Source organism: Anabrus simplex, chromosome 10, assembly GCF_040414725.1.
Source record: "Anabrus simplex isolate iqAnaSimp1 chromosome 10, ASM4041472v1, whole genome shotgun sequence".
Lineage (NCBI taxonomy): Eukaryota > Metazoa > Arthropoda > Insecta > Orthoptera > Tettigoniidae > Anabrus > Anabrus simplex.
In genome coordinates, this window is record NC_090274.1 from 108,472,665 (window position 1) to 108,486,128 (window position 13,464).

General features: G+C 41.8%; 1 protein-coding gene across 2 annotated transcripts in view; it reads left to right on the top strand.

Moving 5' to 3' along the window:
• Positions 1-13,464, top strand: part of LOC136882354 (SEC14-like protein 2) — a 304,617-nt gene that overhangs the window by 144,419 nt on the left and 146,734 nt on the right. For both annotated transcript variants that reach the window (XM_068229541.1, XM_067154958.2), the window contains exon 2: positions 10,281-10,350. In XM_068229541.1, coding sequence (XP_068085642.1) covers positions 10,281-10,350 — 70 coding nt within the window. The remainder of the gene's footprint in view (positions 1-10,280; positions 10,351-13,464) is intronic.

The window sequence follows — 13,464 nt, forward strand, 5'->3', positions numbered from 1 at the left end:
GATGTAAGACACTTCACACAAATACACACGTGATTTAAGCTCACGGTAAAATTATTGCAAGTTAGAAATGCACATACGGGAAAATTAATTATTTGCCGTCGTCAGCTTTAATTAGCCTTATGTAACATCTCAGAAAACAAATATATATAAAATTTCATGGCCTCACATACGGAAAACAGATGATCTATCGTTAATGAACGAGCGTAAATCTACCGTCACACAAACATCTCCCTTGTTTACAAACACAACTAGGAAATACCACCACAATTGAGACGTAAACACATACCGCTCGTAGTCTGACATAACAAGTAGCAACTTCCCCGAGTTACTGACCTATATCTCACAATCCGGTTCAGCCACCTCACACGACAGGTATCTCCTTAAAATACTAATGTTGTATGAACCATTCATTACGCTCTCGCCATCCGCTAACTTGTAAGCACAGGGTCCTAGTTTTCTATGTACTTTATACGGGCCTTGATATAAAAGAAAAAATTTCTTTGTCACCTTATCCTCACTATTTGACAACATAGGAACTCTCACCAAAACCATATCACCTACCTCAAAGTTATCCATTACCTTACGTTTCTGTTGCCTTTTACGTTTATCTCCAGATTTAATCAGGTTCTCCCGTGCCAGTCGGACGAAAAATTCAGCATTACGAGGGGGTTCCTCAGGCAAACCTAATACTCTCACTAGTTCATTCTGAGGCTTACAACCAAAATGAACTTGTGACGGCGTCAATCTCGTGCTTTCATGTTGAACTGCATTGATCCATGTCTCTATGCGGGATAAATGAGCCACCCAGGCTGTATGCTTGTCGAACACTAAGCATCTAAACATGCGAGATAACTCTTTCATAACGCCCTGAGGGTATCTAATAGATGAAAGGACCTGTGTAATACCTAGCTCTCTAATTATGGACTTCCATTTTCTCGAAATAAATTGCGGTCCACTGTCTGATAATATTTTAAGAGGAGTACCTAATTCAGGTATATACTTCTCTTTGATTATACGACTACAAGATTTTCCAGTGGCTTTTCTCATACCGTATAATCTGACCAATTTCGAGAAGGCATCAATAATGACTAAAATATATTGGAAGCCGAACTGTCCCTTAACCACAGGTCCAAATAAATCAGTACACACCAAGTCACCAGGTCTTTCTGAGATTACTGCCTGACGAGGTCCTTCTAAATAGCGGTTAGGAACTTTGCTACGCTGACACAGATCGCAAGTGGAAAGAATTTTTCTTATATCTCTTCCCATCTTGTCCCATATAAAATTCTGTCGGATCTCATACAGAACTTTATTAGCTCCAAAATGTCCTAATTCCTTGTGGATAAACCAAATCAATTCCACACGTAGCGCTTTGGGTACACAAATCCCCCAGAGATCCTCGCCACATTTCCTGGCTAGAAACCCGTTAACCAGTTTGTACGTGTGCCTACCATGCGACACCGTGAGCTGCTCTCCTCCCTGAAGTACAGACAAAGGTTCCCGACATTCTTCGTCTACCGACTGTTCAACCAATAGGTTACGTAGTCTTTTTAGAGCAGTTTCATTTTCCTTAGACAACCATGTACATATAATAATGCCCTCACGTGGCTCTAGAAGGCTACCTTCTTCGCACAACTTCGGATCACGTGACAATAAATCAGCAAGGACATTATTCTTTCCCTTAATGTGAGTTACCTTAAAATCATACTCTTGTAGGGCGAGTATCCATCTACTAACTCTGTTAGATGATAATTTACACTTGGATACAAAAGAAAGAGCATGATGATCCGTCCTAATTTCAAATTCGGTACCTAAAACATACATCCTAAATTTACTCAGGGAGTATACGATAGCTAGGAATTCTAGTTCCGTTATAGTATAACGCTTTTCAGCAGCACTTAAACCTCTGGAAGCTAAAGACACAATCCCTAAATTACCATCATCATCTACTTGACATAATGCACCAGCGATACCACAGTGAGACGCGTCCGTCAGCAACACATACTTCCTATCGGGCATAGGGTATCTCAAAACAACTGCCTGCCTGAATCCTTCTTTTAATTTTAGGAAAGCTCTATCATGATCTTGTGTCCATTCCCACTTACTGCCAGCTTTCAATAGTTCTCTAAATGGCTCTAGTAAGTTACCAAATCTCACTACAAATCGTCTGAAAAAATTACATACACCAATATACGATCTGAGCTCCTTAATATTTCTAGGTGTCGTAGTATTCAATATTTTTTCAATTCTTGTGCTCTCAGGCGTCACTCCCATTGCCGATACACGGTGCCCCAAAAAAGTCACCTCTCGTCTACTGAAAACACATTTGTCAAGTTTCAGAGTAAAACCAGCATACTCTAATTTAGAAAAAACCCTCTCCAAGTGGTCCAAGTGCTCTTCAAAGGTACTAGATCCTATAACCAAATCATCGATATAAATAGTAGCATAATCTCCAGTATCATCTCCCAAGGCAATACTTAGTGCGCGAATTAAAGCTGCCGAACTCGTACGGGTCCCAAAAGGAACACGCCTAAATTGGTACAAACTATGCTTATAGCTGAAAGCAGTAAGAGGCCTGTCTTCTAATCTTAAAGGTATCTGCCAAAAACTACTCCTGAGATCTAACGTAGAAAACCAACTCTTACCCTGAAAATTCTGTATCAACTCTTCAATAGTTTGTGATCTCAACTGATCAGCACCAATACGTCGGTTCATCTCCCTGCCATCAATACACAAACGTATTGATCCATCAGACTTAGGCACGACAATTAAGGGATTAACATATTGACTGTTTGATAACTCAATCACATCGTCTGCTAACATAGCTTGAATTTGATCCTCTACGGCTTTTGCATATTTGTGTGGTATCGGATATCGCGGTCCGCTGAATGGAGTCTTATCCAGCACAGAAAAAGAATGTTCATACAGATGGGTAACACCAGGTTTCTCGGAGAAAATCTCCACGTGTTCACATAACACTTCAAATAACTTGTCCTTCTGGACTTCATTCAACTCATTTCTACTTACGGCTTCTTTCAAGCCACATATTTTATCCTCATGAATCCACAACTGACACAACTTCAGGCCCTTACTAGCCTCTTCATTTACTTTAGAAACCTCTTTCATTCTCCACACTGTACTAACTTCCGTTTTCCTCTGAATTTCCTCCTCAAACTTGACCTTAATATCCTCATTATTCCACCTCAAATTTAGCACTAGATCATTGTAATTTAACTGAGCCAATTTTAACGTTAACCAGTCAGATCCCAAGATAAGATCAAATATCAAATGCGGAATTACCAAACATATCTGAACGCTAATAAAATTATTAATACAGATCGGGACAGCTACTTGTTTACAAATTTGCTTAGACCTCTTTCCAACAGCCGTAATGATGAAAGTAGACTTAACAGGCATTTCCTCCAACTGAATACCCTGTTTCACTAATGACTCATACCACTGAGAACTAATACATGATATTTGGCTACCAGAATCAATCAAAACTTTAACCCACGCCCCCCAGACTTTCAATTTAACCACGGGATTGACTACTTTATTACTTGCATCTCCATTATTCTGCTCGGGTTCATACAACAAATCGTCCCTAACATCGAGGTCATATGGTAACACTTTCATGGCAAGACACTTCGCTACCTTCTTACTAGGCTGGAATTCTGACCTAACATTACAGCCTCTCGTTAGTTTAAAGGTTCCCTTTGTGTATTGACGTTGGACTCATTAGTACATTGCTCTGGCCTCCGTTGGGAATTTCCTGTCCTATTTTCAGCTGCTCCGCTCCTGCTGTTCTGCTGAGGTCTGAACTGATTACGAGTTTCGTGATTCTGTGTACTACCGTTATGTCTCATTCCGTTGTGATGACTAAAGTTCTGAATATTCTCCGTTCTACTTCTAAGGTTACCTAATGCATCAAAACTGCCTAGTAGGTTCTCCATCTCCTGAATAGTTCCAACTTTTTGCATACAGGCCGCTTCTCTCACCCTGTCCGGAAAATGTCTTAAAAGTAGTCTTACTACATCAGACCCCTCGGTTATACCATCTAAGTTCTGACAAATCATGACATGTGCCAGGAAGTACTCGGTCATAGTAACTCCCTCATGTTGTTTGTACCTCCCAAATACCACCCTTTCTCTCTCCCGAGCTTGTATCGCTTCATTCCAGAATTTCTCTCTAAATTTATTTCTGAATTCTTTCAGGTTCGTCATCGTCTGCCTATATACCATGAACCAAGATCGAGTTTCTCCTACAAAAGCATGGTCAATATTTTCCATAACGTCTTCCCAGTCCATAGACCCTTCCTCTAGACGCTTTTCAAACCGTTTCTCTATCATCTTAAGGAAATCTAGTGGGTTCGTTTGTTTCCCATTAAATTTAGGTAGTTCAATTTCCCTAATGTAGCTATTTCCTAGACATTGCCTTCCCGTGAAAACCTGTTTATCCTTTGCCACCTGTTTTAACTTATTTTCTGCTTTCTCCATCCGGCATTCTACCTCTTTGTCTCTCCTATCAATTTCGCTCTCCAAATGAACCTGCTTCTCTTTTAATGTCCTAATTTCAATCTTATTCTCTTCCGCTATCGCAAACCTTTCTTCACTTGCCCGGGTCTCATCTTCTATTCTAAGCTTTACCGTGTCAATCTCTTGTTGGACGTGGTCTTTAAATACCCGTATTTCCCCTCTTTGAGTCTCAACTCTCTTATCAATACTAGTGACCTGCCTCATTACTTCCTCCCTAGTAGAGTTGTTTTCCTTCCCCATTAATTCCAGGAATTCACTTCTCTGTTCCGCAAACTTTTCTTCTACCTTTTTCCCTTGCCGTACATATTCACTTTCCTGGTCCTCTAATCGCTTATTAAAATGTTCATTTTTTACCACCAGATCGCGTAACTGCCTACTGTGTTCGTCCATTCTCCGATTCGCTTCCTCCTTATTTTCCCTCATCTCCCTACTTAATTCAGCTTTAGTTTGCTCTAACTGTTCTTTAAGTTCATATTTAATATTCTCAATTTTAGTGTTAGTTTTTTCTACATCTGTTTTAATTTGTTCCAATTCACCTTTAAGCTCAGATTTAGTTTGTTCTAATTCACTTTTTATTTCAGTTTTACTGTCCTCTATCTTACTTAACATTAACTGCATCATTCCCATTAACTGATCATTATTATTACTTTCATTGTTAGTGTTGACTTCCGCTTCGCCCCCCATCCTACTATCATCTGACTCCATACTGACTTCTTTCTGTTTGCCTTCACTCTCCATACTACTTACACTTCTATCTTCAATTTCCTCTACAATACTACACAACTCTTCCTCTGAACTCAATACATTATTGCCTTTTATCGCCCGTCCACTGCGCAACATCCTCTCCTCTTTCGTCTGATCAGCCATGACCCTTCCCACAATCAAACACTCTTAATGAAACGTGGATATCCAAATTTTGCCCACAATACGAATTCTGATATTGTTACTGTTATTAACTGCTCCGTACTTAATGATTTTCTCGCCACACGTTGGAGCGGCATTTATGTGACTTCCCCTCTCGGAGAACAATCATCAAATGAGAAATGCAACCAAGCAAGCAAAGGGCGCCAATCTTTAAGTTGAGGACTTAAAGATAAAATTTATAATCAAGCTTGGACAGACTCTTATCACAGGGGTGAGGTGATAGTACACTAATCATTAAGCAGGAGAATTAGAAATCAAAAGGCTAATTAAGGCAAATTGATTAAAGTAAACTAGAAAAATACTATTTATTATATTTAATATAAATGACGACGGTTTAACGAGAACTGAATTTAACATCGAAAATGAATTTAACAAAAAATTGAATGACTCTACTTCGCGAAAACTTGCAATATCTTTAACTCGCTTGCTCACCATGTCGTCTTGTTCTGCTGGTCCTTGGAAAGCTTCCATCCTTGTAGCGGGAACATCAACGGTCGTCTTGGGTATCTCTTCATCTGCAGCTCAGTACCATTCCTGCCTTACAAATTGCACCCACCACTAATTGGAAGATGACTTCAAAACTAACACTCCCTATTATGCTTTATCCCATAGATTGGAGATAAGCCCTATGTCACAGTTAGAAGAACCACCTTGGGTTATATGGAGAGGATACTCAATTAAGAATCCTTCCAACTTTACTGATAATGTTCTCTGAAGTTTCATTTCTATCTAGATTAAAACTATCTATTGACTTAGACTGGTTCAAACCGGTCTTGTAGCCGTGTTGTACGTACTTCCTCATGAGAGTGGCTATACACACCTCATTCAGAATTTCTAAGTATCGAGACGCAGAATCAAGTAGAACATAATGTAGAAGTCTCGTAGAAGATCGTAGAATAATGTAAAGAGACTCGCAGAAGCGAATAAGACGTTGTAGAGAGACCCTCCAGGAGCTCCAACACGCCCTTTTATAACTTTCTCTCGCGCTAATTACAGGCCGCTACACGTGGTCCAATCAGATGACACTTCTCTCCCCACTCTAGATTTTAGAGTAGATGGGTCCCACACAAGATATCAACTGTTCTTCTATTCGTCCTTTCAATCAGTATCCATGGCAACATGACGCTCCTTTGAAAATATAGGCGTTTATCAGTTCGAATAATTCTGGTCGAAATACGGTAGCTTACGTTAGGACGCGTGAACACGTGCTCGCTTTTCTCAGAACTTGATGTCTAAATTTGTCCTCCCTTCCTCCTCGGTGATGTGGCAAGATAACTGAAATCTACTGCAAGTTAATTTTAACCAACTGTCGCAAGAATCTAAGTGAATATTAGGATATTCAGCCCTCGTTTATAAGTCGTAGTTACAAAGTAATGAAATGATAGTGAGCAAATGATTAAACATGAATTATAATACAATTACATACCAAAATAAATATCATGACGTTAAATTCCTGAATTAATTACACATAATAAAATTAACATAATTACACTGTAACGTCTGGAACGTTACAATGTCCCATGATCTGGAGAGGTCAGTAACGAGGTTGCCGGACATTTGCGGTCAATGCAACAGACGGTGGGCCTCATTAGCTTAATATCCCTGCTAACCTGCCTGAGCTCCTGCTTACTCGTTCTAGACCAACATTCTGGATAAAGTGTGATGGGAATCAGCGTTTTAAAACATATAATTTACTGTCGACCAAATTATTATACACTGGCAGAAAAAAATCCAAACACCTAGAAGGGGTTGTACTAGGTTAACGATCGTTGGTAGGCGAGTTTATACATCTGAAAGATTACGTTAATTCAAATTTACCGCAAATCGCATTAGCGTGGCGCTAGTAGCGGTCCCATGACGAGCACATCAGGTTTGCTTTAAATACGGGCTGTACTGTGCGAGAGCATTAGTTACCTGTGAGATTGGACGGAGTGACTGTGAGTGGGTCAAGAGTGCCTCTACGCCAACGAAGAGGCCAGTATCTACAACTCTCTGCGCTTGAACGAGGCCGTATAATAGGGCTACGTGAAGGTGGATATTCCTTCCGCGCTATTGCAGAACGACTAGGCGGGAATGTCTCCACTGTGCATGCGAGCTGGCATCAGTGGTCATGAGTAGGTACGCTCGCAAGAAGACCGGGCTCCGGACGTTCCCGTCGCACCACCGAGACGGAGGACCGCCGTATTCGGCGTATAGCTTGTGGCGCAGAGGACTGCGTCGGCAGCAGGAATTCGAGCAGTTGTTGGCACCACAATGACGCGACGATATGTTCGAAATCGGTTACCGCCGTCAAGCGAGAGCTCATTGGAAGATGGAGTGGAGGTCCCTTGTATTTTCTGATGAAAGCTGGTTCTGTCTTGATGCCACTGATGGCCGTGTTTTGATTAAAAGAAGGCCAGGTGAGCGCCTGCATTCCATCTGTCTGCGGTGTCGACACACTGGACCTACACCAAAAGTTCTGGTCTGGGGAGCAATTTCCTATGACAGCAGGAGCTCTCTCGTGGTTATCCCACGCACCCTGTCTGCAGATGTGTACGAACGTCTGGTGATTCGACCTGCTGTGCTGCCGCATTCATGAACAGCATTCCCGGGGGTGTTTTCCTACAGGATAATGCACGCCCCCATACCGCTATTGTAACCCAACATGCTCTACAGAGTGTCGATATGTTGCCTTGGCCTGCTCTGTCTCCAACCGAGCACGTATGGGACATCATTTACTTGTTGTCAACAGTTGTCTCTCACGGTTATATCTTTTTAATAATTTGATAGACAAGTGCATTTTTGGATCTCTTCAATTAGTCTTTCTTCCTTTCGTCTGCCTTCCATGATAATTAACAGACACAGAAGGAGTTAAAGAATATAATAGCTGCTGTATTGAGGTAATTCACGAAAGCCACACGCATGCTAGATGCCGGGCAAAAAAGTTCTTGTGCGCATACTCGAAGCCAGTTACAGCTATGAAAATCGCCTCCTTGGTGATCTGTAAAATTTAGCTTGGCGTTGCTTAGCATAGCAGTCTGTGTGTGCCATTCCTTGTAACTTCATTGTTTTCGTTGGGTTGCGTAGCGTAGCTTGGCTTTCTGTGTGTGATGGCCTTAATGCTAAGTACATTATGATATTCGAAGATGCTGAGGTGCCGGAATTTTCCCCGCAAGGTTTCCTTTACGTGTCAGTAAATCTACTGATAGGAGGCTGACGTATTTGAGCACATTCAAATACTATAGGACTGAACCTGTCGCCTGAGCTATTCAACGCGGCGTTAGGTAACACTGCACACAGTGAAACGAGGGAAAAAGTCCTAATAAACATACATCTTCTCCATCAGCCAATACTGGTTGCAAGCGATATTTACAAGTTAACCACCAATATAAAATATCATTTTAGGACCATAGTTTCTTAGCGAAATCGCCTGTCAAGTTGTTGGACCTCGTTTACCATGCACGTTTAACTTGGTGAATCCATATAATTCGTCTCATGTCAACAATGCAGAAGTCAATAACGTTTTTATGCTTGAAACATGACGAATAGAATACCTAGTGACATCACTCACAGAGTTGAAGCACGCTTCGGCAGAGCGGCCCTAGTGGATCCAACCACCAACGCTTACATGGTCAGCTGTTTTTTGTGGAGTTTACACTGAAACGCAAATGTCCGACTCGTTGGCTGAATGGTCAGCGTACTGGCCTTCGGTTCAGAGGGTACCGGGTTCGATTCCCGGCCGGGTCGGGGATTATAATCGTTTCTGATTAATTCTTCTGGCTCGGGGACAGGGTGTTTGTGTCCGTCACAACACTTTCCTCTTCATATTCACACAGCACACTACACTACCCACCACCACAGAAACATCCACATGTGCGACACAGTTCGCACCTGCGACCCCAAAGGTGTGGTAAAACCGGTAGGAAAAGAAGACACTGAAACGCAAATAAACATATACAATACCCGATTGTTTATACTTATCGATAACACTGTTACAGAGTTGTAAATAATATTCTCAGTTCCCACGAAGAAATATCTTTGGACTTTAATAAGAGAACCCACGAAATAAAAGGAAACATCAGGAAAAGTGAAAGCAATATTGTGCTTTACATACTTAAAAAAAGACTTTTTAAACAGAGCCCCTGTAGGAAATTAATCCTTGGTTTGACTGAGGAAAGAGACATTTAGCTCGCATTAAATTACGAGTTGCGTTCTTTAGTCTCCTTTTGAGAGACGCTATTGGCTTTTGGGGATCGGTAAGAGTACTGGCCGTGAATTTTACTAAAAGTAAGATTACTTTGAACCTTACCGCTCACTGTTTCACTCACATCGTGATTCTTATTCCTTATCCTTTTGATACACCCTTCATTCCTTTTCCTACTGGGTGCTTTCGCAATTTTACCTCAGTGAATAGGCATTTTGGTAAAATCGGAAAAATACCAGGATTTTATTTCCACCTCACACGGGGAAGTTCAACGTTTTTACCGTTCACAACGAAACAGTCCGCCTTGATAAGTTAATTACATCTACAGAAAGATGCAGGTCATTATACTCTGGCGTATAATTGCTTATTTTTTCGCGGAATACCTCTCGCCCATATAAAAAATTAGATAGCATAATACTTGGAGCTTCGAGCGCCAGTTGCCAGAGAGCTCTAAGTACTGTTTATACACGTAGAGTTCAGCTAGATAGCTCTATCTGTGGCAGCTAGTCTACTTAAACCATCCGCGACCACATTCTCCGAGCCACGAATGTGTCGTACATCGAACTGGAATGCAGATTCGAATGGCCCGGCGAGCACGTCACGTAAACTAACAAATACTCTTTTCTTGTTTGTTTCAGCTGCGGAGAAATGTGGCTGATAGCAAGAAACCAGAGCACGATGACCACTATCTGCTGCGGTGGCTGCGGGGTAAGTTGTTACCGTCAATAAATTGGTTAAATCTACTTTACTCCGTATGTTCATTCGAAGAGCCGAGAGAGGCTGATATTTTTTATCGTTCTGCTCCTACACTGAGTGGCCAAAAGTCATGGGAAGACGCTGAATGTGATGTTAATAACGAGTAGCTCCTCCACGAGCCCTCAAAACGACAGCAATACGCTGAGGCACCGACTCTACAAGGTGTTGGCATCGTTCTAGAGGGATCTCGACCCACACATCTTGCAATGCTACCCACAATTGGTCTTGTGTACTTGATGTGAACCATACACCAGCATCAACAGCATCCCATTAAGATCGGGAGATCTGGAGGTGCCAGTCCAATGTCGTAACTTCACTGGAGTGCTCCTCCAACGACCTGTGTGCCACCGCAGAGCGGTGACATGGCGCATTGAAACACGGCATCTCCATCAGGGTACTCTAGGGTAGAAATGGATGTGGATGGTCTGAATGAATGCCTGCATGTCAGCGGTTCCTGCAGTCGAACAATGGGGCCTAATTGCGACCATGAGAATGCCGTCCACACCAGAAGTGAGCCACCTCCAGCCTGGACACAACCTTGTTGACACGCAGGATCCTGTGGCATACGCGCCCATCAGTTCGATACAACTGGAACCATACCACCCGCCACCACTGTTCAATGGTCCATTACCGATGTTCGCGGTATGCATGTCGTTGAACTTTGTGTTGAGGTGTTAGCAAAGGCACATGAGTTGCTCATCGGCTGGTGAAGCCTGTCTGGTGCCGTTGTCTCCTTATAGTTCTGGTAGAAATGGGTTCCTTACTCCCACCCTTCAACTGGGCGATGATCTGACTCACAGTAGCCCGTCGAGCGCCCAGTATGTTTCTGCGGAGGTGATATGATGTCCGTTCGTTTTACACCTGGAGTATTCCTGTGCTGCGGTTTACGCGGGTGGTAACATTCTCTCTGCGATATTGAGATCCATCCTCGACGCTGTTGACTTCGGAAACGGGAATTCGCGTGTAATCTCCGCAGTACAGTGAGCCATGCACCGTGCGCCGATGATCATACCATGTTCAAAGTCAGTTAACCCGCGACGTGTTGCCGTTGCCATTTTCACGGCACTGGTGTCTGACATACTGCTCCGCTACGCAGCCCAGGGCTCATACATGGGACATCCCTTCCCGTGACTTTTAGCCACTCTTCCCAATACATCTGCATAAATATCTGACTGTAGCACGCCTATCAAAGTGATCTTGTGTGTGAGCTAACAAGTAACGAACAACTGTGATACAAAAGAAAGGTTGTTGAAGCAGGCAGTACCATGAGGAAGTTTCAAAGAATTACGATCGGTGGTAAATCAAAATGTGAACAGCCTACGGGATGGATTTAAGGCAATTGTTGAAGTGTGAAAACAGGTATGTACCCTTAAAAGGCGGTAAGGAATGATAATGATCCACTATATTATAACAGATAAATAAAGAGATTAAGGAGGAAGCGCGGGTTGGAAATCAATAGTTAGAAAAGGATAACATGATAGCGAACACAATTGCTGTATGCTTCTGGATCGAAAGGGAAGACCTTGTCACCAACATTGCTGTATAGAATCGTCCATCATTGGTCATCAGCTTAGATGGACTGGCCATGTCTGTCGGGTGAATGATACCAGATTTCCACGCCAAATCCTGTATGGTGAACTTCGTTCCGCCACCAGACCATGTGGAGCCCCCATGAGGCGCTTCAAGGACCAGCTTAAGCAGGCTATGAAGATGATAGGTCTCAATCCACAGACCGGGGACACGCTTGCTCAAGACCGTTCAGTTTGACGCCGGAGCATCCCTGCTGCTATCAGTCTGTTTAAAGGGGAACGACGCTGAAGTGAGGAGGGAAGCACGAAAATTCAGAGCAGCACAACGATGCCTTCCTCCAACAATTCCGTGCAATCTATGTGGACGCTTATTCCATGCTAGAATGGGTCTGTTCAACCGTCGAAAGTATATCCATAGACAGAAGTGGATTTATTGGAAGTAGTTACTGAGAAACGAGTTTAACCGACGACGTCGACGATTTTCTAGAAATATAGCCACCCACTCAGTCACTCTGTCTCTATTGTCTAGCCTAATTACACGCAATTTTGCAACTAGTCTCCCAGGATCTAGCCTATCAAATGCCTAAGGTAGGTCAATCGCGATACAGCCCATTTGACCTCCTGAATCTAAGATATCTACTGATCTTGCTGTAGCTGTTGTCGTGTTTATTTATTTATATATGTATTTATTTATTTATATATGTATTTATTTATTTATTTATTTATTTATTTATTTATTTATTTATTTATTTATTTATTTATTTATTTATTTATTTATTTATTTATTTATTTATTTATTTATTTATTTATTTATTTATTAATTTATTTATTTATTTATTTATTTATTTATTTATTTATTTATACAATATTATATGCAATATTGAACCCTTTGGTCCATTTTGAGGGATACCTACCTTCCTTACCTATCAGCAACGTTCATGAGATCTGTCTCTTGGGTCGTATCGGGTTCTTCGTCACTTGCTGAGGTAAAGGTAGGGTTCAGTAATTCTAATCTATCTACTGGAATGAAAGGTCTATTTAAAAGATTCCTATTTATTCAGGAAAATTATGAAGCAATCTGATATGTCAACGGTATCATAGAAGTCAACTGTGTCCACTGGACACCACAATCATTTTAACATAAAGATCAGAACACTGGTGTGAGACTTTAACGTAACTGGCTGACGGGCATTCTTACTAGAAACCATTGTCTCAATTATTAATCATTTAAGAACGGAAAGTCTGGAAATCCTTAAATTCGGCTTCCATGTGAGACCACATGTACCATCATAGTGATTCGTTATGGTCCAGCCCTCGTAACACGAACCCTGGACTCTGGGTATAATTAAGGCAGTCCAATTGGTGTGTGCCACACAGTGGTTCTACGGCATGGACCCTTAATTTAATCGATGTGACCTGCGTCTATGTCATGGACCGACATCTAATCTTCTAAGTTACTTTAAAGTCATTGTGCCACTATCGGCAGCCCTGAAGATGGTTTTCCGTGGTTTCCCATTTTCACACCAGGCAAATGCTG